The sequence below is a fragment of the Molothrus aeneus genome, chromosome 6 (genome assembly GCF_037042795.1).
Source record: "Molothrus aeneus isolate 106 chromosome 6, BPBGC_Maene_1.0, whole genome shotgun sequence".
NCBI lineage: Eukaryota > Metazoa > Chordata > Aves > Passeriformes > Icteridae > Molothrus > Molothrus aeneus.
The window spans coordinates 23,490,157-23,516,885 of NC_089651.1; the positions used below are offsets into that span (position 1 = coordinate 23,490,157).

Sequence of the window (26,729 nt, forward strand, 5' to 3'; positions counted from 1 at the left end):
CCCATGAATTAAATAAATTCTAATTGTTCTCCTTTCTGTGCTACTGCAATTGCATCAGAGCCATCCTTCCCAGAGCCTGTGAAACAGATAGCTGATTATTCATGATAATTTTGATTGCTTTTGAGAAGGAAAAAGGGATGAGGGAGAAAGGCTCATAGCACAGACCTAAGGGCAGGAGTTCCAGCACAGCCCAAGAGCACAGTGTAGTAAATCCAGGGACAGAGATTCCAAAATGTAGATTGCTGGCAAAATCCACAGACTGTGACATTATGCCCTTGATCACCTACCTACTTTCATCTTCTTCCAGCTCTTGGGTTATGGTTTTCCTTCCTTTTACAGAAGACTTTGGGTAAGAAGAGATATAAATGCACAATTTATAGCTGAAAATCTTCCAAATGAAGGGTGGGATAAGACATTTTCTGAACCCATGTTTTTGAAGAGTAGAGAATTTCCTCTTAGTCCTTTCAGGGCAATTGGAACACACAACCTTTCATGATGGCATCTTTGTCTGACATGGCAGGTATCCAGCTTATTGTTAACTGAAACCAGACAGGCCTTGAGGTTTTTTGATTTTAAAAAATAACTGATTACAGTCAAGTATGATTACAAAACTCTCTGAACAGTAAAGTTACCATGCAAGCTTTCCCCTGAAAATATTTGATGATGCTTTTCAGGGAACCCAGAGCAGCACTCAAGAATTATGATTCTATCACACTGCTCCTGGACAACAGTTCCATGGCAGCAGAGAGAAGAAACTGGAATAGAACTTTTTCTTTCAGCTGTGTAAGTCTGGGGAAAGTCTGACATTAACCCAGAGTCCAAACTGCTCTAGACTAACCCAGAGATATGTCTGTGTAATTCAAATGAAATTTAAATTGAATTTTTAAATCAAAGGAAAGTAGGAACTTAAAAAAAAAAACCCTAAACCAACAAAATAAAATAATCCAAAAACACACACCAACATGGAAAACCATTTATTTCATCTCTATTGTCTCCATGCAGAGCAGACCAATACAGATGAAGGGAGAAAATGCATAAGAGCAGCTGAAAAAATAGAGCTAGAAAATACAATTCTCTCTGCATTTCCAAAAGTGACAAATGTGGTGGAGTGATGCTCCATTTCCTCCCAAGGCTCTCAATCCTCAGCCCCAGGGCTGATGCAGTAGAAATCTACTGAACCCCTCCTTCCCACAACCCCATGCTACCTCCTACCAGGGTATCTTCCCAAGAACCACAGACTATCCATGCCTGTGATAGCAGCCAAGAAAAACAGCTCAGAAATTCTTTGTTCAGTGTCATCCACTTCACATTCCTGAACGCTGAGTATAAAATCCTGACTGTGGTTTTCAGTCTTGGCAAGGCTCAGTGCTGATGCAACAACGCCAACTCACGGGCACTCACCTGGCAATGCCTCAACTTAAATGCCAGCCTTATTTTGGGAAAGACATCTTGAGGAACAGCAGGCACAACTTTCTGTGCAAGCCTGCTTCCTCCAGAGCCCTGTTACAGGGTCTGCTTAGCTGCAGTCCCTGGGCAGAAGGAACCCCCAAAGGTAGAACCAGAGGGTTGGAAGACTCCTCCAGTCCCTGCAGGATAACTGGATTAATCATCCTTCCAGGAAAGCAGGAAATGAATGCTACCTTCAGACCTCATGACAACTGAATGATGGAGAGAGTAGCTGGCACAAGAAGACAACTTCGTAAAGAGGAATAAACAATTGCACTAAGCCTCCCTCCTTGCTGCAGTGAAACTAGTTACTAATGTAAATTCAGGGAAAGGAAAGCTGAAAAAATTTCAGACAGCAGTTCCTGGGCAGACAGAACTGCAAGCATGAGCTCTCCAGCACTCACTGAAAAGTAGGACAAGAGCTGTCATAAAAAAGAACTGTGTCAACAGTTCAGGAATCTCTTAGGAAGTAGTGCCTCTGCTGTGGGCAGTATACCTGCCTTGCTGCTCTGACCTTAATTGCCCTCTCAAGGCATGAGTTCTCTTGGTAAGGCCCTGGGCAGACTGGAGAGCTGTACTGCTTCACAAAAGCTGTTATAAGACTGAGCCAAGTTGGTGTAAATCACACTGTGGCACCTGTTTTATGTTCAGTGACTCTGTTAGTTCAATTAGACCTGTTTTTAAACAAATTTAAGCAAAGTTGAGTTCTACAGAAGGGATGATGTAGTAATTGTGCACATCTCTGTGGCATTAAAACATCCCTGTGGAATTATGGCCTGGTCAGCCCTATGAGCTGGGATGGAGGAAAGCACTAGAAATTTTATTAATTTTTATTGGTCTCAAATTGCCAAAGATTTTATCCCAGGCATCACATAATAGAAAACTCCTCTTAAAGCATACTCATTGTCACCCTTTCAAATCCCTTTCTCACCTTAAAAATATTTTCACCAGCAGTTTCAACCTTCCCATCTAAAAGCTGTCAGTATTATTTCTTATTCATTCATCCTCAACAGATGAACTCCACTGTGAGGTCAAAACCCCAGAAATAGGCTGCCATCTACAGCATGCTCTTAAATAGTCTATACTGAACAGAGGAAAAGCTAACCAGGAGTTATCAGTTGCTGACCAGGCTGTAGTGTTCAAGCACCTCTGCCATGACAGTCTAGGGGGACTGCAGCCTGCTGGGCAGGTCTAACATGCTACACCTCAAGAAAGCTCTGAAGACTGTGTGGGGCAGATGGTACATGAATCAGGTCTCATGAGCAGGCTCAGAAGCATGTTCATCTAATGGTTATGAGGAGAGGGAGCTCAGTCACAACAGCTACATGGCTTTCCCTTCAGACATGAGCGAGCTGGTAGCTGGCAATTGAAGAAACATTTACTGATCATTTATCAGATAAACAGTTGGGCTGTGCTGGCTACTGGAGTGGTTAGGGCTGAGGCAAGTAATCTCCAAGCTGAGTCATTTAATTGTAGTGACCTACCCTAAAGTGCCTCAAGCTTTTGGCTCAATTTCAATGTAAACAAAATAGACCAAAAGAGCTGAACTGCTGAGGCCAATACTACCTTTAGGAACAAGTGGTGTCAATGAACAGCTGGAGATCAAGTTGGAAAGGGTCTCTTCCCCTCTATCTCATAGCACCATCAACTTCTCATGGGTAGGGGGTTCTGGCTAAAGCTTTGTCATGCCTGTTCTGCCTCCAGCCCTTAAAGTGGTAGGAAAAATCCTTTATCTTCATCAGCTACAGGAATCACCTCTGCTGTTTTCACACAAGAGCTTGGGAAGTGCAGTTCCATCAGAATGAACCAAATGAAACATCATTCACTCATAGTGGAGCAGTCATTCAGTTCATTTCTGCCCAGTGTATCTTTTGCTCCATAAAAACCAACCAAACAAAAAAAGAACAGAAGCCCTCATGTGTGGATTTTAGCAGAACAGGGATAGGAGAGCCAGGGAATGAAGTCTTGCACAGCCAGACCTCTCTGTCACCCGCTTCTCATACTAGCAGCCAGATCTGCGCGCACACACGTGGGAAGTAACATTAGTGTTCCTTATTGCTTTGTAAAGCTCAGAGTCACTGTGGTGGCTCTGGGAGGCATCATGAGGTCTGCGCAGAGGTCACTCAGTTGTGAGCGCGAGTAGCACCATGACTGTAATGCCCGTACACAGGAGCAGAATTTGCTGCAGGGAATTCCTGGGAAAGAAACAGCAAAATTAGAAGGAGCCATAAACCAATCCCCATAGGCAGCTGCACAAAGCTCTCCAATGATTTATTGTTTGCCTTTTCAAATTTACCACGTGGAGAACAGCAGCTGTATGAAGTCACTAACACAGATGAGAAGACCTTCCCAGTACACCCAGCAAAGGAGTTGTCTATAAACTAGCATGGACTTGGTCCACTCAGCTGCAAGGCCCAACTCCAGGCTTCCAAATCAATTCAAGCTGATTCAGTCATGCAGCTATTCAGATACATATTCATGGCCTTTCACTCACGAGGAAACCAGCGCTTATACAGCATGTGCACAGACACTTTAGGGACCTCATCCAGCTAACAACTACAGTTACAGAAAAAAAAAAAAGCCAACAAATTTGGCCATTCTTTTAGCACTGTCTCGGGTTTATGTTGGATTGAAGTGACTGTGTACCTCCCACTTCTGCATATTCTGCCAACAACCTCTGCCAACACAAGAGGTTACCAACCCAAATTAACATTTCTCCATGAAGTTCCTACCTCCTCAGAAAGAACTGTGGAGCTGGTTTTTTGATCACTGTTTCAGTCATAACTAACTAGGTGAACCAAGGCATCTTATTTAAACTACTAAAGTTACTTGTCTTATTACAACTAAAATAGGAGGGAACATTCAGGAGCAGCTGTGGCAGCAGATCTGAGAGGGCCTTTACTGTGGAACAGCTGGATTGGACCTGCTACAACCTTAATTAGACTGCAAGAAACTAAAATAATACACGAGGGATACCCAAATACATTGGAATATATATACCAATGCAGAAGAGAGATGTCTGAGGTGGAATACAATGACAGACTATGAAATGCTGAGTGATAAAGAGAAGCAAACTATTATTTTTCTACTCACACAGCAACACAGTGAAACCTAATAAAAAAATCAATACGCAAGAGTGTAAAAAACAAATAATAAGAAGCATCACTTAACAGTAGAGTCAAACTCTGCAAACTGCTGCCAAAAGGAGGTTGCAGAGGTGTGAATTAATGGATAGGGTCAGAGAGAGAAGCATGGAAGAATAGATTCACATGTGGTTATCAGACATATAAGCCTCTGTGGGGCCCTGGTTCAGACAGTCCCTACACCAGTATGTACTGGAAGCTAAAACAGACTGGGCAGTGGTGTCCTTACTGGACATGTTTCCCAGGAATTTTCTCTAGCTGGCCCTACTGCATGCTGTGCCAGCACAATCTCTGGGACTCACTCAGGTGAAAGCTCTCATTTACAAAGGGTCTTTTTAGTTCCACAAATGCAATAGATAGCAAGCAGTCTATTTTGATTACAGCCTTGTCCATAGGATTTGGAAAGCTGGCATTCACACACTTCCAAGAAGAGGCACAGGAAAGGGTTATATCCCTGCCCCCTGGCAGCATAAATTGCTGCAGAAGAACAGGAGGGAGCACTTACCAAGGATTCTTTTCCTCCAGGAGATCAGGCACAACATTTACCAAGGCAATGTACAGAAATCCTCCAGAAGTGAAAGGGAGGATCCAGGCTACTGTTTCTCCTGCACAAATACAGAAAGCTTCAGTTATTACTGAGACAGAGCCATGGGACCCAACAGAGAAGGGAAAGAAGATACAGAAGGATGAAAAGCACTGCCTCCTCTCCCATTTCTACAGAGGTCCCAGGGAACCTTACCTGCTCCCTTTGGTGACTGAGCACATATTGCAAAGCAGGCTCCTAGAATTCCCCCCAGAGCTGTGGAAAGCTGCATCTTGGCTGCACTCCAGCGGTCAAAGCCAGCCCGAAGTAGGATTGCAAAGTCTCCAACCTAAGAAAACCAAGAGCTGACGGTTAATGAACTTGAATACTAAATTCCCAGTTACAAAGGTCATTCACAACAAGGCCAGTGCTTTAAGACTGTTCCTGGTTTTCAATGTTGTCAGTCTTCCCAGAGGGAGCTGCCTTCAAGTAGACAAGAAGATGTCAACCAGACCCAGACCTCCTCTTAGTAGATGAAGCACAATGTAATCCCCCTCACAATGGCAGGATACAAAGCCCTCTCACCTCGTGTGGGATTTCATGCAGGAGAATGGCCATTGTGGTTAGGAACCCAACCTGCAGTAGAGAGAAACAGATTAGGAAACAATTCCAGTATTCTTGGATGAATCTCATCAGGTCCCATACACTTACAGGGCTCCAGCTGGAGCAGCAGATACCCCATCAGTGCAGGGCTGACTAGGAGTTTATCATTCTCACAGTCATGGTCGTCCAGCTCAGGGGAATGGACCACCATAGTCCATCATCAGTGTTGAAGACAAAAGCAAAAATGCAATAAACATCTCAGCCTTGTCTATGTCCCAGTTTCTGAGGTGACCATCCTCATCATGTTATTTCTGGACTGTCTTTTGAGTAGATGAGGGTAGATGAGCTAATCCATCCCCTAATGCCAGTACAATTGACTAATGTGTCCCCAATTCAAAGAAGCTCTGCATCAGAGGATCAGGATAGGGTTGGGCTTTACTGTAGCCTGCTTTTTCTCAGAAAATTCTAGCAAATAGGAAGGAACTCCTTGCATTTTTTGGCTGTTTTGCATGTTGTACCATACTTGAGACAAGACCTCTCCATTTCAATACACAGCTGGGGACAGAAACCTTACCTTTCTGCTAACCAGGAAGCTGGCTGCTACTGCCAGGCCGTGTGTGAAGTTATCAATGGTGTTGGCCAGCAGATTGAGGTATCCACTAATCTGCAAAGAGAAGGAAGAGCCCTTGATAAAGGGAGAGATGTAAGAAGACAAAAAAACCAGCTTAGACATGGGTGATGCAGTCACAATCAGATGGGAAAGGACAGAGCACAATGCTTCTGCTGAAAATCTTGAACTATGTCAGTGCTTCAGTAAAAACTACATGTAATTTTTGGTTTTAGAGTAAAATACCTTTTAGGGCGGGCAAGTATTGTCTGAGATTAGAATAATTACTATATGCAAATGATGAAGAGCTCTAGAAACAGAAAAAGAAAGGAAAAAGAAGAAAGCCAAAATGCAAGAATATATTTAATTCTAAGTTGAACCAATTTTAGGTAACACTGACTAATTTACACAGGTGACCAGCTTCAAACATGACTTAATCTTGTTTTCAAGTCATGTACTTTAATATCCAACTGTTAAATATCTCCTCTTCAAAAGCTGGCAAGAACAATTCAACAGAACAAATGCTGCTGGAATTGCTTTCTCTAACTAAATAAATCTTCAAACATTGTACCAAAAAAGTCTGTGCTTGTGGGTTTGCTTTCCCTTAACAAAGAATCAAAAGAGAAGATAGTGATGACAGTCACCAAAAAACCACCTACTAGAAGGCTGGATAGCATGTATCAGCATTTGCATATAAACACATTTCTTAAAATTATAAGCATAAAGCAGCTGTCATCCTCACAAGTCCATCTCCAAGTTAAAATTCCCTATCATTCTAACTAGGGTCATCTCCCGACAAAATCTGAGTATTTGACCTAAAGTAATTTACAAGGGTACCACCCCAGCTCTTTAGCTCACAGGTTTTTGGGGTTTTTTCCATCACGTTTAACAAAAACTACTGCATGTTGGTCCTGAGATACTGCACTTCACTATATGGGACTTCAGTTTAAATTATTATCAAACCAGCAGTTAGCCCATGTATCAGGCCATCTCTGGACTGCAAGAACTCCAGATATAGGGCAGTATCCAGTGAGTGGAGACATTGTCTGGAAACTGTGAAACTCTTACTTCACCACAGCATCAGATGCCAAAGTTCAGCCAGACAACCACAAGTGCTGATGGACTTCATCAGCTCTTTCTGCTCTTGTGCTCTTCCCTGTTTCTATCAGCTCTGCTTGGGGCATCTTGCTATCATTTGTATGCCACAACTCAGGAGCCTTCTGTCAAACCTCTCTCTCCAAAGCACCACCTCTCTGCAGGGCATTTTTACTGCACCATCTTGGGGCACCATTGTAGCCTCTAAATTTTTTTAAGTGCACTCATGATTAAATGCAAAAACTAAGAATTAAGCAAAGCCTACCCCACTTTTAAGTAATAAGCTAAGTAACATCTCCACAATGAATGCAAAAAAGATCCCTGCATGTTTTTATAAGAAAGGAAACCCAAATAAATGCATGCAGGCAGACACAAAAATGGAACAGTTTTACTTCTCATTCTTCATACTCTCATTCCTAGACAGCCAAATATGACTAAAATTCTCCTTTTCATGTTTTTTTACGTGATGGCGTTTTCCCCACAGGATAATAATAATTATTCACAGAAGTTTTACACAAAAATGCTTTCCCATATCACTCTATAGAGGAAAAAATAGGCTTCATGATTAAAACATTACGACTTTTTGTTGTCAGTGGCTTGGGCAAAAGCTGTCACTGAAAGAAGCAAAGCTTTGGAGTGCTCAGAAATAAATTGGGTTGATTTGACAGTTATGAGCCTCTGACATTTACATTCTGCGAATCCCTAATAGGATGTTCTCATTGCTCATAAGGAGCACAGCCAGATGAAGTGTTTATATTCATGCTTCAGAATTAATGTCACTGTGTAATAAAACATACTTTCACAAATCAACCAGGACCCCATGTATCACAGGGAGAAAGAAAGAATAAGCAAGGGAAAAGTAGTGTACACAATGTTTTTACCTGTTGAGGGAATAAGGCTGCAATGAGGGACAGAACTAATCTATGTCTGCATGCAAAGGAAACCTCCCATCTGCCATTTTCAAGCTAGGACAAATTCTAGCAGCAGCTAAAAAGCAGAAGTTCTAATATATATATGTGGACAACAGTCAACTCACCACAACTTACTAATAATCAAGTCCTGAAGGGTGACTTTGTTCATTTAAATAGTATCTTTCCCTTTTTGTTTGCTGAAGAAACAGGGGTTTCTGAGTGAACATAAGAACTAAAATTTTGTCATGCTATGAATTTCACTCCTTCCTTCATGAGTACCTGCTCTGCTCACTCCCAGCACCACCACTTCCCTGCAGGTGCCCTGCCCAGCACACATGGTGCGGCAGCCCTGTCCCCAGCTGCAGCCGTGGCACCCCAGTTCCAGCTGCAGCTTTCAACAGAGCATCCCTTTGCCTTCCCCCTCTACTGTCACACTGATTTTTATAGAACTTGCAGAAATCTGATCACCCTCAAGATTCCTGAACTCTCCTGAACACAAGGAAAATTAATTATGGGTTCAAAAGTTATTGAAAATGAAGGGCAGAACAGATGGACAGACAGATGGGATGACTGCTTATGTTGTTGCCTAAGGAAACAGGCTAACAACGCAGGAGTATCTTGGTAGGTTTGATAATTTCCACCCTACCAGGAAGACTATTAAAATATTCAGATTAAAAGATCAGAAGTTAAAAAGTTAAAACTACGCCCGTTAAGTTTCTAATTCATGCATATCAACAACCATCTGTAAAATTGAACAGATGTGTCAGGATTTTAAAGCTGGAAGGTTGCCTAAACCTTCCATATAACACAACTGAAAGAACTTAATTTAATTTGTGCACAAATTTCATTGTTTCTTAGGCTATCATGTACTCTGTAGAGAGCAGCTTAAACCACAGCTTGCAGCTCACAAGTGACAAAAAATCTGCTGTCTCTAAGGCAAGTTGTTCCACTGGCAAGCTACCCTCAGTTAGAGAGTTGTCTCTAAGTTCTAGACTACTACTGTTTGCTATAGCTGTCACTATTCAAATTTAGTCATTCCTCTACAGGTATTTGTATACTCTAAGTCACCCTTGATCTGCCATGACTACAGACCTAAACTAAAGAAAGCCACTTATCATGTACTACAAACTTAAAATATTATTTCATCTCTTTCTGGGCTCCTTTGCAAATTATTAGTAGTATTCTGGATATTTGGAACAGCCCTACTGGAAAAAGCCAGATAGCTGTTTCACTACTGATATACAGAAAGAGGAACTCTCACCTCTCCTCTTACATATTATTTCCTACTCACCCATCCTTCTGGCTGTAGCACCATGAGGGAAGAATGTGTTCAGAAAATTTCCTACTGTAATCCTCACATGTTTTTCCAATGCATTGACTAACTAGAAACTATCCCTATCTTGTAAATAGGATCTGAGGTCTCCTTCTTAATCTATTCCTTATAATTGCATGTATCAAAACCTGTTAAAAATTCAGCACTTTTTTCTGATGAAGTTACTCAGTTTAGCTGCTATCGCTGACTTCATGCAGTCACAATGTGCCATTTATGTAACGCAGTACCTGCAAATGCGAAGATATACTATTTTTATAAATAATAACTTGGAAAAATAATAACCCAAACAGATTTGAGGGGGGCTGCATTAAACCAGCTCCTTTGGATAACATCAAATAACAGATTTTTAATACAGCTAGTATTAGCAAAGTTGATTAGAATGGGGGAGAAAGTTGTGTTTTATATACATTTGTCATGACCTTTATTAAACAACTTTATGCCTGAATAAGAGGCAGGAAAAATGTCTGGTTGATAAGAATGTATTTATCTTACATAAAATCATATCAATTAGCATTAATTACATTATTATTTTTTATATTAGGACCATGCCCTGAGCAATTGTATCACCTATCTGTGTTTCATTTCTACTTGAAATCAGTAGTCTACAGTTCCTTATATAAACCCTTCCAAAATTAGGGCACAATGTTTCATAACCCAGTAATACTAGTGTCTTCACTACTACCACCTCTAGAAACAACCACGTGGCACCTTACAGTGTTATGTACAAATTACATGAATGTGACAGATGTCAAAAATACTCAGTGACCTCAGCATAACTTCCATGTTCTGTAGGAAGAGCTATAAAGTTACAGCAAAACAAATTTAAAATAGACTGAAGAGCCTCTGCTTGACCACATATCCAGCTTTGAACTAGTTCATGAAGCACACTTTCTGTCCATAGTTACTCTCATACAATCTTGCACATTTTTATGGGCTTTCAAACTCAAATTGCAGGGCCTCCTTCACCAAAGCGGTTGTTTACTCTCTCTCTTGTAATGCTCACCCAAAAAAGGGTTTTCAACAGTACAAAGATAGTAACATGGAACAGGAAGCAAAGCCAATGTAGAGGTTATCCACTTCCCCATGGTGCAGGACTCTTCCTCCACCTCCAGTGCTATGAGCCTGCTGATCTCCCTTATCCCAGCACTACAGGCTGCCTGTCTGCATGCCAAGCTGATTCAAGAAGTTAAGTTAGGAGAGAAATAGACCAGGGGGTGGGAGGTGGGTGTGTGGGTGTAGACAAGCAAATTCTTTGCCTGTTTAGCTCCTTGAATAGGCTCACTGTGAGGTCAGATGAGATCCAGTGCAAAGGAAGCAATGGGAAATACAGGTTTGGAGACAGAAGTGGACAAGAAGTCCTTTTTGGCAGCAGGTAAACTGATAATGTGAGAAATGGAACTTTTAAATTCTACACTGGTTAGCTTCAACACACTTCCTAAAGGTGTCAAAACACTTCCAAAAGGTGCCTTAAAAGGAAAAGTGCAACTCAGAATCGGTACAATCCAGGCAGTAGAGAACAGAGAAATCATGGTGCAAAAAATTAAGCAAATAAAGACATATTAACTATAAAATATAGAGTAATAAAACATGAAATTCTGTATTTTGGTAACAGAATTCAGCCAAAATGCACATCATCACACTTGTGCCTTTATAATATTGATTATTCCTCTTCCACATAAGCTGCAGTGCAGATTTTCTCCAAGTCTGCTATTTCTTCCCTGCTGTGACCAGGACACACTTTGACAGAGTAAAATTAAGCACAACTCAAATGCTGAGTTCCCCACTCAAGCACAGTCTTTCCACAGACAATTCCTGAGTAAGAAGTGAAGGTGAGTTTGTGTGCCTCTTACCTTGATTCTGTTGTTTTTTGGACCAGACTGGAGAGAAGAGCCATTACACTGAGCTCGTGCTCTTTGGGACTGACAGGACCCCTTCGGCAGGGGGCAGCCACTTCCATTGGGAATCTTTCCAGACGGTGCTTTGGAATCACAGTCCTTAATTAGGGGAAACAAACTTGTCACTGATTTTTTTTCAGTGATGAATGAGCATGAATCAGGATCAGAAATCCAGCCTTCACCCTTAATCCTTTTGTTCTTACAATGTGACTCAGCAGGTTTGACACCCCAGTTTAATAACAACTGCCAGAAATGAGACAGATTCAGAGACCATTGTGACATCTGCCCTGAAAGACAACAAGAGCTAACACCTCTCAATCCTCAAGAGAAATAGAAAGGGGAGGAATTGGAGTCACAGTCCCTTGGCATGAGTCAAGTTCCACTAGAAAGATAAGGGACTGAGCCTGCGCCTCCTGATAGCAGCTGCTGCCCAGAGAAATACAACTCCACCTGGGCAGGAGATGGGGAAAACAGTCTTGCTCTCCCCAGTGCATCAGAACAACTAAGTCTACAGAATTATTCTATAGCTGGGATCATCACCTTCCAAACAACAAAATATTTATCTATGATTTCAGCCTCTCTCTGAATGAGAAGATGAAGTTCCTTTCGGGCATTGAAGACTCACATTGAGTCAAAGTTTACACCTAATTGCTCTTATGTAGTGCCTGACCTACAGGTTCACCTCTCAAAAGTCATGGCACAGCAAGGACTGAACAGTCTAAAGGAGCTGCAACTAGGAGTTGTGCAGATCTCTGAAGACTAGGTGTTCTCCTCTGTCCTGGAATTATCCTCTGCTACCTCATCTACATCTCCCCTTTGCAGCTGGGTGACTCCTTTGAATTTAGGATTACCTGTCCAGTCACAAATTCCTTCTACCACAAAAAGTCACCCAAACAAACACCTGGTCCAGGACATAACCAAGAAGAAACATCTTCAAGAAGGCTGGCCTTTGTCCTGACTGAGGACCCAGAAAGAGAATGAGTCACGATGGGTCCGTGGAACATGCATCAGCAAACTGTCACCCCTCAAAGCTTACTTGAGCAAAAGTCTGGTTTGCAGAGTGCTACAGCTCCCAGCCCCCACAGAACAGGAGCTCTCTTTTACACTTACCACATAAAGAACAAAACCAAACCAGAAGTGAGAAATCTCAGTTAAAACCACAAAACAAAAGCCTGAAGATGAAATCTACTCCTACGGACCAGTGGCAAAGAAGTGGCAAAAAACTCCCAAAGGGCAATGACAAGGTACTCACAGCTACAGGATAATTTCCTGACACTGTCAGATAGGACAGATGAAGTATTTAGTACAGAGCTTCAAATATAAGAGTACTCCCCTGCCTCAGGCTGCTAACTTACCACACCAGGATACTCCTCCTCTTTCTCTAAGAAGATCTTCTCTAGCACCAGGAAGGTCAGGAAACCAATGATCACCCAGAGACCCAGAAGCTTCTGCTGCTGAAAGCTCTGCCCTTCTCCTGAAGGTCAAAAGAGAAATCTTCATGTCTCAAATACATAGCTTTTCACACATTTCCAAGACAAAAAAATAAATGACAGTGGAAAAACTCCCTGCAATGTAGGAGGAGTAAACACATCTCAAAACAGATTAGTTTAACTTCCCCATTCTTGATCTAACAGATCTCATCATCTCGAGACCCTCAGAGTGAGAGCTACCATCCCTTTTTCCATATCAGCTCAACCCAGAATATTTCCTGACAACACTGGGAATTTCCCTGAGCTCCAGAGGCAAGTGAATATTACATCAACAAAAATCCAGCAGCTGTACCTACTGAGAAGCAAGCCCTGACATGAATTCTGCCATTAGCGGAGTTAGAAACTCACCTTCCCCCTTCTGCCACACCTCAGCAAGTTATTAAGCCCAAAGCTACAAACTTTCTTTTCAATTACAGTCATGCTTGTGAGATAATAATCCATTCAGTCTCACTGCCAGAATTGGAAACTGCACTGCAATGGAAGAACAGAACGACTCTGTACCAGGACTTACATGGGTCAAGGAAACCTTTACACTTCAGGACAGTCTGGCAGAAGCAAACAAGCTTGAGCAGGAAGACAGAGTAATTTGGGAACCACTGTAGAAAGGGTGAAAAAAAGTACGGGAGGTTTTGCTGACAGTGCTATTGCTGTGATGAAGAAGAGCACTAAAGGCCTGGCAGATTTGAAACCCCAGGACACAGGTGCAAGAAAGTCTGGGAAACCCAGGGCATCATCTTCCCTCTCTCACATTTTCAGTAGGAAAATGACTTCTTGGTTTCTCAACAGGTGGGATGCAGCAGCACTTGCCTTCTATGATATCAATTTGCTGAAGCAGACAGATACAAACATTATAGGTTTCAGCAACCCTGGCTATTTGAGGGATGAAGGAGCTACACTGATCCCAAAAGGTCTATACCAACTCAGTGTTTAGTTTGCTGGCAACACAAGTTTCTGTCACCTCCATTTTCTTCTTCTCCCCCTGCCCCACCCTCCAATCTTAATGGTGGCTCTATAGACAATGTTCCATGATTTCTCATGGAGCAAAGACTGCAACACATGAGCTCCCATAAATCAAAGCATCCAACAGAGGGATGGGCCCCAGTTAGTGCCAAGAAAGAGGTTCTAGGAGTAACACTGTTTTAGGGACAGATTTGTAAAAAAAGTGCACCTGATCCCCAACTAAGATGGTGAACATGTTCATGTACCAGATCACATACACAACCATAACCTCCCATCAGCTTAAAGAAGCATTCCCTTTCCTTACAGAAGGAACAAAGGAAAATCAACAGAGATTTACAGGAGTCCAAGACATGATAGGAAAAGTCAATAAACAAGAAAACCATTCCAAGGTACTAAACATAAAGAAACCATGGCAAATTGAGGAAGCCTCTAATTTCAAAGTCTTTGGAGGATTGCTGAATACAAAGATGAAGTATTACACGTGTGGTTTTTTATTCTCACATCATTCCCTAGGCATTTGCTTTTATATATTACTTGAAAAAGGAAACCAGCCTAGACCAGTTTTTGGGCTGACCCAGACTGGCTGGTCTTGGGCTTTCAAGGCAGAACAGACTCAAAACAGGCACAGCACAAGCTGCTTCCAGGCACATAAGGCTCTCATACCTGTTGTTGCACTGCATGTGTAGGCCCAGGCTTCAGGAAGCAGGTGGAGAAACACATTTCCCAGCAGTCCACCAATTGCAAAACTCAACAACTGCTTCAAACGCTGTGACCCACCTAAAAAAAGAAAAAGAAGAAACAAGAAGAAAAAAACTGATCACTACTCAGCTAGGAACCAAGACATCTCCAGCTGAGATTTTGCATGAAGAAACCAAAACTGGAAGCATCTGCAAAGCAAGCTTTCGAAAGAGAGAGAACAAACCAAATGGAGTGCAAGAAAAAGCCCTGACAGCACTTGGTTGGGACAGTAGTGTGTGGGTACTGAACCAAGCAGGGTGGAAAACAGTACTCTTTGTACAAGTTCCATCCACGGCTTACATTTGTCAAAGGACTCCCTTTCAAATTCATTAAAGGTTCATTAAATTCATTAAAGTACCAAAACCAGACTTTTTATTTTAGAGAACAACATTTCTGTGACAAGGTCCTGTTCAGCACTGTGCTGCTGTCACATCCCAGGACATTTGGCTTCAGAAAGGCCAATGCAGCTGGCAGATTCACCTTCGGAGCACAGCGCAGCTCCCGTCTCAAGGGGGATCACCAGCAAGGGGAAGACCCCACTCAGCCCCACCATGAAGGAACCGATGAGGGAACAGATCCAAGCATCCAGCCGCTCGCTGCTGAACAGGTGTCCCCAAGAGTCTGCCTCCTTGTCACACACAGAACCAGAACTGGCAGCAACATGACTCCTCGGGAGCTGCTGAGCTTCACAGGCTGCGATCAGCAACAAGGAGAGCGTCCCATCAAGCAGGAGTTTTTGTTTTGTCATTGCTAAGTGGTCTCAGCCGGGCTGGCCAATCTCTGAAAAGATAAGAGGAAAGAAGACGTGGAAACACGTTCAACCCTCTGTTCCACCATCCCAGAGGAAAAGCCTTGGCCATACCACACCCTCCCTTCAGTGTCTTAGCACAGGTATGAATACCCATGAGGAACACCTGAAACTCTTCTTGATTTCAACACAGCACTAAAGGGCAGAGAGGCTGTTTATCAATGGGGCACGAAACTGAGACATCTGGGGAAAGCATCAGGCTTTCACTATTTCCCTTCAGATGGGCTGGACAAGGACTACAAGTACCCTTGTTCTTGCCCTTCAGTATCCCAAGGCTTCAGCAAAAGGTATTGACCAGAGATGCTACCAGGTAAGTCTTCTCTTTGGTATGGAACAGCACCCCTGTAACAAATTAGGATGCAAGACAGGCAACATAACAGAGGTCTGTAAACTCATGAGTGGTGAAAAGATGGGGAACAGGGTAGATTATTCACCATCTCATCAAACACAAGTGCTGACATCCATCCACATGGAGCCAGTGAGGGTCAGCTTCAAAATAAATAAATATGACCCTTCACCAGTAGGTAACTTGTGTGATAGCGCTTCTCCAAAAATGATGAAAAATTTTACATGCACTCATCTGAAGACAGGACAAGTACTAGAAAGACAAATCTATTTATTGTTAAGGGTTAAACAGCTCACATTAGACTCAGAAATTCCCTGATATGAGAGGAGTGGGAGAATGGAAGTGTTCTTGAAAAATACCATATCTACTTCTCCTGATTTTATCCTTTTGTAGAAGGATACTGGATTAGATGGTCTCTTAGTCAAAATCAGCACAGCTGTTAGTAAGAGCTCTGCAGTCACAAGAAAACTGAAGAGGGCATGTTAGAAGAGAAAAATAATTACAGTCATTGACAAAGCGGAAAAGAAAGCAAATGATGTAAAGGCTGAAGTACAAATGTTCCTTCAATCTCCAGAAGAAAAAGTGAAATGTGACAAGCAAAAATAATTTGGAAATGGGAGGAAAGGGTGGGTTAGAAAAAGACAGACCTAACAAATGTTCACAAAACAGCTCAAGAGGCAAAAACAGCATTCACCCAAAAGCATGTAAGAAACCAGTCTAATCTCTGAAGCATCAGTGACCATCTTTGAAAATTTACAGGAGTATGGGAAGGCCACAAGAAGGCTGGAGAAGCATCATGCCTCACCTACCTTTATAAAAGCAAAAAAAAAGGTGGGAGAAGTTACACACCAGTAACTTCAATCCTCTGAAGGACTCTTGATCAAATTAAATGATCAGTTGGTAGTTACCTATAAGATAAGAAATTGATAAAGATATCAAAGCATTAAGTAACAGCCAGATAGAAAGGAACCTGAAACTCTCAAGATGAAATTCAGGATGCTGGAGCCAATCTAAGGCTGTGGATGAAAAGGGATGAAAAGGGCAATGTTGCCCCTTGTCCCCCCCTCCTTCCCGAAGCATCACCTCTCCATGCTCACACCAGACTCCACCAGTGAGCGGCATCGGAACAAATGAGCAGGAAAAACTGCTTTTTTAAACTCATGGCCCTTTGCCAATTTCAGTCCCTGAACAAAAACACTGCAGGAGGAAGGCCAAGCTGCAATCAAAAGCAATCAAAAAGAAATCAAGGGACAGGGTCCCATGGCTTCTCTGAAGGAGAACACCAATCTCCAAGCACAGTGACCATCAGGAGCAGGGATGCAAGAAGGAATCAGTCAAGACACAGACTTGGCTAGTTGATCAAGGACCACTAAAGCTATCACTTTTCTCTTACAACAAAAAAACTAAAATCCCTCAACACAGCAAGTTCAAACCAGCTCAGGATTTTAGGGAATGCAGTGTTTTGATCTGGCTGCAGGAACCCCACACTTACCTACAACCTACTATCAAATTTCAGTAAGGATCAGTAAAAAACAGTACACTGAGGGCTGGGGAGGCAGGTGTGAAATCGAATGCAAATGACAGAACAGTAATTGCAACATGCCACAAAGAAAAAGCACACACTGATTGAGAAATTAATTCCAAGCCAGCGGGCTTATGTTGCTACAAAAAGGGTAAAAGTTATCCTGGGACATAGTAGGAGTCACGCTGTGGGTGTCACACAGGTGAGTCTTTAGCCAACAGACCACATCCAGCCCCACATATTCTTCCTCATAAAACACACGCAAAAATCCGAGACACTGCAGTGGAAAGAAAAAAAAACTAGAGTGTAGAGAGCATGACCTGGAAAAACAACCAAAGGACCTGGGTGTGTTTAGTCTTAAAAAGATAACACCAAAGGAACAGAACAGCCTGCATACATTAAGAGTCACAAGAAAGGGGAAAGTACTCAACTATTCGTTCACATCAGTTCAAATGGTAAACAAGATTAGCCTGAAGATGAAGAAACAAATATATATAGTGCCAAACTGGGGATATACTGAAACTAGTTATCTAGGATGCAGAATTTCCAGCACTATTTTTTCTTTGGGGTTTGTTTTTGTTTGGCTTTTTAATTTTGATTTTGAGAAAAAGAAACAGCTGATGCAGATACCATTCCATTGCAAAGATTAGATCCCTTCTTTGAAGTCCTTGAGGCCTCCACCCCTTCCAACCCTGCAGTGGGCCTGATGGATGTCCTCATCTTTTATGATTGGATTAGACCTATAAAATGACTGAGAACTTTGTGAGGAATACACCAAAAATAAATCAGAATTTATACAACTGTACATGCCTATGAAGAAGCAACACACACACAGCGCTCAGCAATGATGGGAAGCAGCACAAATCTCTTCTGTAACACTTCACAGCTTTTGAGAATCAATCTGGAAAAGTAAACACTGCAATTGATTCAACAGGTCGATTTCTTGCATTTCATTCTCCACACTCACAACCCACAAAAGCCCCAAGGGACACCTGAAAGGGTCTCAGAGACTGAGATGCAGTAGCACATAGGACAAAGGTCATGTCCAGGACTCTGAAAGAGGTTTGCATACTTGGCTTCATGGGATCAGGTTCCTCAAAAAGGGGATGGTGGTGGAAAACAAATGGGTATAAAGTGTAGAAAACTGATTCTCCTAACTCACATTAGTGTTGGTTCAACTTTCAGTGGTCCACAGGTCTTTATTCTGCTGTTACTCACGTGAGGAAAAAGCAGAACATTTCTTTATTTCTGTGCAGCCAGACCATCATTACATCATGCCTCAGGAACAACCCCATATCTCATGCAATAAATTCCTTATGTTTATAAAACACCTATGAGAAACTTAGTGTATTGTTCAGGACACACCTGAACTGCTCCTTGTGTCCAGCTAATTGTTTAGAGCATATTCCCAGCATTTCCTTATTCCTAACACATCATAACCACTTGCTAAAAAAAAAAAAAAAAAAGGACTTTTTATCTCTACAAGCTTCTCGCTTCTCCATCTCATTAGAACATTAGCAAAGTCTCTAAATTCAAACATTCAAACTGGTTACCCCTATGGCAAGTATTTAAGAGGAAGAAAATAAGCAGTGAAGATGTAGTCATAGGAAAAAAACTGCTCAAGAGGAAAATAATACCCTGTCAGAAAACAGTTGCAAAGGGTGGAGGAAGTCTATATCTACCCTTAATTTTAGACAACAACATCTGTTTTAGGAACCCGGTCAGAGAATGTCTTGAGAAATTTCTAGAGAAAGCACTGCAAGCTCTCAGAGACATCTATGGTCACAAGGCAGAGGCATAAACAGGTTTAGAGATGTGTTTTCTCAAGTAGGGTTTATCACATACTTAAGAGCATGCAACTCTGGGAGAAAAATAGCCAGCAGGTCATTTATGTATCAGGTTTGTCAATTCTCTGTCTGGGACCACCACTCCCAGCTGTGCCTGATTCACAGCCTGGTGACCATGACCACTGGCAGCACCCTCCAGGGCACTACCTGTCTGAGCATGCAGGACTCAGGTCTGCTCAGCTCATCCTGCAACAGCCTCAGGACTGGAATAACCATTAGGTTTTCCCAGCCCAGAAAGAACAAGTGAATGAGAATTTGCCATTTACATGCTCCTGAGCGGGGCAGAGGAAGCTGCACACCAAGCCAGGAGATCCATGAGGCTCCCAGGGCCTCCCCTACCTCACAGTCCTCATTGAACTTCTCTGAAGCAGGCAGTGACTGAGAAAACATGGACAAAATGAAAATGCCAAGGCAAAAACCTACTGGAAAAGAGAAAATGAAACATTGACGTGATGACCATGCTTCTATCTATTACTCTCTTCCTCAACATTCTGCCTTCTCAGACCACACAATTTCTTCTCTCAGCGCAGTTGCTCATTGCCACATAATAACACTTCAGATGTTGTTGAAAGGAAAAAAAGTTAAAAGAAAATGCTTTTTTTACCAGTGTTTTCCCTGGAAGCCAGTTGCCTGGTATTACAGTTGCAAAAGAGTACTGCATGGAATGGAAAAAAGTTTTTTTCCAGGGAGGAAGCATAATTTTCAGCCAAAAAAACTGCATGAGCCACCTCCCTCCATTAGCCCCGTGGAGAGTTTTGAATTCCTCCTGGAAACCCTGACCTCGGCAGAAGCACAAAAGGTCTCCAGTACTCCCTGAGTACTCCCTGAGCACTCCTTTCTCTCTGAATCACTGCCCATCTCTAAGGAATACACGGCTCTGGTGGGACCCTTCCCTTTTGCCCCATCCCTCTCATAAAAAACCACTCTGCACAGACTGCACTCACATTTCTGCAAATGACAGTGTGCGCAGCTAAAAGTTGGGGATGCACAGGATTACAAACAATGGGTCGCAGATCAGAAGAGATTACAGACCCGGGGCAAACCTACGAGCTGGCAAGGAAGGCATTTAAAAGCGACTGAACACTAACGGAGTTTGGGAGACTGCGACTCCTTCCCCATTCTGCATCCTTTCATCCCTAGGATGAGAGGGAAGTTTGAGCACCAGGCAATGCCCTTCGTTCCCCCTGGGCTAGCTGGGACGTCTCTCCTCCCAGCCCGCTCTCCGTGCAGCCCGAAGCACAGGCCGGGCAGACCGGCCCGCTCCCGCTGCCCTCGCCCAGCCCGGGCCGGGCTCCGGCCCCGCTCTCACCGCAGGCGATTGACGCGGCGGGCCCGCTCGTATCACTCACTGTCTGTCACATCGCGGCGGACGGGACACACAGCGCGGGTTTTCCATTAGAGGAACGCTGAGCGATGCAAAGCGAGACATGCTTGCCGCGGGGCGAATTAGCAATGAGCGCTGCTCCCGCACCTTTCTGGAGCGGCACACTGGCTGCCGCCCGGGGTCCCTGTGCCAGTGTGGCCGCGCAGACCCGGCCCCCCCGCTCCGCGCGTCCCGCGGGGCAGCCCCCGCGCCGAGACCTTCCCGAGGCATCATCTGCCGGAGGAGGGACTTCCAAAACTTTCTCGGCTGCGTCCCGCGGGGACTGCGCTAGCAGCCCCGGGCACGTCCGCAGCGGCAGCCGCCCGGCGCCGCTCCCCCGGCGAGCTGCGGCAAAGGCGGGTGCGAGGGGGGACGCGGCCCCGGGAGTCCGGGGCAGCCGCGGCCCCGGAGCGGGCGGCGCGCAGCCCACGGTCCCGCCGGGCCGGGGCACCTCTGCCGGCAGCAGCGGCCCCTCCAGGCGCTCCCCGCCACGTCTTTCCCAAAGTTGTCCCTCGCTCGGCCGGGACAGACCCCTCCAGAGGGGGGGGGGGGTGTCGCTCGCTCGGCTGCGCTACGTGTGGCGCTGCCCGTCCCCGCTCACCCCGTCCCGCCGGCCGAGGTTGAGCCGCGCTGCCGCACCCGGCCCCGCCGTCCCCCCTCGCACCGCAGCAGCGGCCGGCCGTGGCCCGGCCACCCCCGCCCCCGAGCCGCCCGCCGCAGTTACCGTGCGCCACCGCCGCCGCGCCCCGGGCCGCCGCTGCCATCCAGCCGCGGCTCGGCGCGGGCCTGCCCCGCCCGGCGGCCCCTCGGCTCCGCCTCCCCCGGCCGGCCACGTCGGTCCCGGCCTCCTCGGCTCCAGCGCCGCCGCCCCGCCGGGCACCCGCCGCCGCCGCCGCCGCGCTGTGCTTCCGGCCGCGCCGCTGTGTCCGGCCGGGCCGGCGGGGCGGGAGCGGGGCTGCCCACGGGCACGGCCAAACCAAGTGCTGGGAACGGCCCCTCGCGGAGCCGTCACGGTGCGCTGTTTGTGCACATCGCCGACGCGGGCTGCGGGGACACGCGTGCTGTGCGAGACCCCGACTTCTGGAACGTGCTTGCTGAGATTTATTTTTTCTTTATTTTTTAATCTCCCTAAATGGATAATAAATTCTTTGGGCTGCAGATGTCTAGAGACAAGCACAGTGTGAAACCGGGGTTTGAGCAGAACTTCTGGAAGTTGTTAAAGCAGAAGATGTGGCTGAAGACTGAGCCTCGAAATGCTTCTGAAAGATACAATGACTTTTAAACAAATTTGCTTCCTCCTCACAGGTTCACTGCAACCTTCACGATAAATCGTGAACCACCAGAGCTCCTTAAGCACTGGTGCCCTCTTAGTTACCTCTTGTGAAGGTTACCCACTGTTCTTGCAGAGATTTGCAGAAACTGCGTGTGCTTAGGAAACTAGGTCAGAAGAGAATAAAGATTTACCTTTATACCAGCCAAGCTAGGTTGGACCTGTGTTGTTTCCAATACAGACACTTTCCAGAATGTACTGATGTACCTTTAAGTTCCATCTCCTACCATTTTCCCTGAGACACAGAACTTGATTCTCGTTCCAGATTTCAGAATGAATCCTATTTCCCAAGAAGGCAGTGCTGATGTTGGTGCTTCTCACTACGGTTTCACCCGATCTGATTACATCACAACAATGTCATGCCCTGGAGCAGGAGTTAGGAATTAAGTCAGCCGCAGTCGCCTGCAATGGTTTAGCGGCTCTTCCTGCATTCGTGTGAGAGCAGCACAATCCTACAGGCTGCTGCGCTGCAAATGCAGTTAAAGATAACTTGTAACTTTCCTGCTTACAAGCAGAACGTTTATATAGGAAGCTGAAACTTTTAAGATATTCTGCATTTTGCTCTCAAATTGTACAATTTATAGGTTTTGAGTTTTACAGCTGCCTTCCTACTGCTATCCTCAGCCTTCCTGAACCTTGCTCCAGTGACACAGTTCTCTGTGCTGATGGATCATAGCTGTTATTATCACAGTTACAACAGGCACCCCCTCAGGTAAACCAAACCACACAGAGAATTTCAACTATTGCAAGCAGTACGGGTACCATGGTCTCAGTGAAATGAGTGGGTTTGCTTTTGACTCCAGTGATGCAGGAATTCACTCCAAGGCTCTCCATTTTTATGACATCCTGCTGTAAGTCAGCACAGGAAGTATTCTGGATTAAATGTTCGCTCTGTACCTCATGTCAGGTGTCAGCTGCTGTGCATCAAATGGAGCTTTTACACTGTTGGTGGCTGTGCAGTGACATTTTCAGTGATAGTCTAGAGATCCATATGAAAAAATCAGGGATCTGGGACCTGCTCCTGACTCCCCCAAGCCACAGAATCACTTCAATATCATTTATCTGAAAATTACTTTTAAGTTTCTGTATTCTCTGCTGAATTATTTCCCCAGCTGAGGGTAAAAAAACCCCAACAGATCACTTTTAAAGGTAGACTAGCAAAACAGTCACTATATATTCAGTTCTCTTTGACTTGTAACTGATGCTCTTGCCTCCCTAATGTCCTTACCTGAGTGTCTCCAATGCTTACCCTTATTTACAACCTCTGTAGTCTTCTTGTATCAGTCTTGCAGGAGTGGTACAATGATGGAACTAAGGGAGCTTTCCAGAAGAGAGTTAAAAACACAAAAAGTAAACCCATTACAGTTCAGTGGCACCCTGAAGGCAGAGACATGGGATACACCTCAAGCACAGCCCTGAAAGGCTGCTATGCTGCACATCCACAAAAGGCAAGAGATAGCAGTGGAGCACGGGACGTACATTGGTTACTGAAAAAATTAAGTCACTCAAAAGTATTAGTCAATTAATGACAAATGCTACATACACATCGTTATTGTTATTATCTTTTAAAGTCCTACATTAATTGATAAAGGAGTATATTATTGGCTGCGTCACCCATATGAAAAATCCGTTTACAGTATTTCGCCTGAAAAAAAAAAGGTTAATAACTATAAAAGGAAGGGCGGAGAATCAGTTTTTCCCGCTGTCCCGGCCGGTTCCCGGGAGTGCTGGCCGCAGCTCGGGAGCGCACCGAGCCCCGCGGCTGCAATGGCGCGGGGGCCCCGCGCGGCGGCGCTGCCCGCCCGCCCAACGGCGCCGCCGGGAGCCGCGGGCCGGGCCCGGAGCGGCCTCGGGGGGAGCGGGGAAACCCGCCCGCAGGGAAGCGGGTGTGGCCCGGTGGGTGGGAGCCCGTCTGTGGAACACGAGCAGCTACAGCTGTGTGAGGCGCCTGAACGCCGCGCGGAGCTCACGGCACCTGAGCGGCGCCGCGGTTGGCCCTGGGCGCGGCACCGGCCTCGGCAGTGCCCGGCGGGCGCGGGGAGCGGGGCGGTACCGCCGGTGGCCTGTACCCACGAACGCGCCGCGTTGTGCTGGCAGGACACGAACAGCCCGAGCTCAGGGATGGTGTCACCTTCCCCCGGTCACTCCGGCGCCATGGGAGGCTTTCCTTTAGCCAGGCACAGCCTCGAGTGTCTCAGAAAGCCTGGCAGGCTTCTGCTCTGGCTGAAGGACGGGGCCCTGCAGAGGAGCCTGGCTCCCTGGCCACTGCAGGGGAGTCTGCGCCTTCCCCAGAAAGACATTTTGACAGCTGAATTTCCACCACAAAACTTGCTAATAAAGGGGTCAGAGTGGCTTAATAAATTCATGCTTTCTCACACCTAATAGTACTCTCTATACTCTGTCCTCGGGACCTTCTAAAACATACTTTTTCTTGTGGTACAGTAAAAAGCTCACTTTTGTAAAAGGGTGGGGCCTGAGCACTGCCCTGAAACTGCACTTGCTACAGAGAAAAGGTACCAGAGCCCCAGCAAAACTTCTGGAGAGACCACATCAAAACATCTCTGGAAGGCCTGCATGTGGAGGACTCGATGTGAAGCACTGGCAGAGGGCATGGGCAAGCTGAGAAACAGGGCCAGACCATGACATTTAAAACGACAGGGCAGAAAGATTTTTAAATTTCCCAATAAAGGTGGTCAGACACTGGAAGAGACGTCCAAGGTTTCTGTGCTATCTCTTGGAGATTTTCAGCAGTTCAGCTGGCCCCGACCTTGAGCAACTTGATCTACTTGTGAAGCTTCAAGCAGGAGACTGGCCAAAACGACCTCCTAGAGGTCCTTGTCAACCTAATGTTTTCTATGATCCTCTGATTCAGAAAAAAACACTCTCAAGGGTTAAGTGAATCAGAGGGAGCCCTCAAAGTATGTGAAAGGAGCTGTGAGGCCCCAGCAGAGGCATTTTTGCCCACTGTTTGGTGGGGCCAAAGGCAGTAACACTGTTGCCTGGAAGTCCTGCTCTGACTCATCCCAGGAGACATTTCTGCAAGGCACGGCAGAAAAGGAGAAGTGACTGCTGAGCCCTGAAGGGGGGTGGGGAGGGGAGCTGGCCCCATGGAAGCTCAGAACAGGGAATTTTAGTCTTACTCATCATATTATTTTTGTATTTGGGTTTTCAGATGTAAAGCTCAGTATTTCTGTCAGCATATTAACTCTGTGTGCGCCTCAAGTTTGTCCACTTGCAGCAGTGACTCCTTTTATGCCTGCTACCATGCACAGACACACAACTTCCAGCTGGGAGCTCAGTCTGACTAGCACTTTACTGGTGTTTGTAAGGAATAATTGAGCTGCCTGGTCAGTGCTGTTTAATCTGGGCAGAACTCAGTGCCATTCTGGAGGAAGAAGAAAAAAGATGGGCCTGGTCTGGGAAAGCCAGAGAGCAGGTTAGGGCAGATGAGAAATTTGGCACATGAGAAAAATGTGGCAGATGAGAAAACATGAACAATAGACAATTTTCAAAAGTTAGAATGGAGATTCATGCTGATTTACCTCATCTTGACAAGTGTAAGCAAGAAATATAAGGGAAATCTATGGAATCATGGAAAACAAACAGTGCTGGAAGGTCTAGCAGAATCTTAACCTCTAGCAGAAGACCAGCATGTGTTTGTTCCTCACTAGAGTTTCAGACTTAAATAGCGAGGTCACAATACTATCCTACCAAGCTGGGTATGTGTTTTGTGTTTGATACAGAGTTGTCTTTGTCTTAGCTCTAAATGTAGTTAATGCTGAGTTCTGACCATGAAAGAAGGTTTCCTTATGTTTTTCAGTGCTCAGTAATGAAAAACCTGATTTCTATAACCTAGCACAGCTTCATGTCTCCAGGGTAGAGACCCAGCTCTGGTTCCTGCCCTTCAGCTGGCAGAGGACAGGCTGCAGTTGTGTATGCATGTTTCAGTATCAGTGCTGCAGGCATACACATACTTCATAAGCAACATTCACACTTCCAGGCTCTGCACAGCATGTGATCTACATCACTCCCTAGTGAGGGCCATGTTCTGAATGCTGGTGCCAAGATTCACACTCTCAGCTACTATGAGTAGTGAGGCCTGTGCTGTCACTCAGAGCTACTGACTGTAAGTGGAGGAGCCATCACTTGGCAGAGCTCTAAGAGCAGTGGTTGTAAGGCTTGGTGTGAAGAGAAGGTTTAAGTATCAGGCCTCTGTAATGAAGGGGTTGGTTGTAATGAAGGATCTCCAAAGCTACTACTATGGTTCAGAACAATGCCTACCTCAAGCTAGCAGAGGCAGCATTACATTTCCCAGCTTCTTAAATTCAAGAGGATCCATTATTAGCATTGACCACTCAAAATTTAAGTGCAGTTACTGCAGCCTAATTTTTTTCTAATGAGGAAGTCACAACAGTGTAGAGGTCAGGGGTTTACAGTGTCCTTCCAGACTCCTGATGAATCTATGCTGTCTCCATTTGGGTAAAACACAGAACTACTCAGGTTTGCAGGCTGGTATGAATAGCTCTGTAAGAAGACCAAGGAGAACATCTCCTGCTCTGTTTCAGTCTGACATCCTACATTATGAAATTAAGTTCTCAAAGACGGAAGAAAACTGTGAGATCAGGGTTTTTCCATTTCTGTTTGTCTAAGGTGACAGAAGTTGTATAAAGCTGGCACTAAAAAAAGTGCAATTGATAGCTAAGTTCATCTGAGGTACTCAAAGTAGGTGGGGGAAGCCCTTTTTTTTTTCTTTTCTGGTTGACAAAGAA

General features: G+C 44.9%; 1 protein-coding gene across 1 annotated transcript; it reads right to left on the minus strand.

Moving 5' to 3' along the window:
• Positions 1 to 959: 959 nt before the first annotated feature.
• On the minus strand, positions 960 to 21,415 carry SLC39A13 (solute carrier family 39 member 13). The gene is made up of 10 exons (XM_066552740.1): positions 21,355 to 21,415; positions 15,225 to 15,524; positions 14,670 to 14,783; positions 12,912 to 13,030; positions 11,512 to 11,655; positions 6,290 to 6,379; positions 5,698 to 5,748; positions 5,329 to 5,461; positions 5,095 to 5,194; positions 960 to 3,641 (listed from the first exon to the last, which is right to left on the minus strand). The coding sequence occupies exons 2-10, from the start codon at positions 15,490 to 15,492 to the stop codon at positions 3,566 to 3,568; spliced, it is 1,095 nt and encodes a 364-aa protein (XP_066408837.1). The 5' UTR covers positions 15,493 to 15,524; positions 21,355 to 21,415; the 3' UTR covers positions 960 to 3,565.
• Positions 21,416 to 26,729: the final 5,314 nt, after the last annotated feature.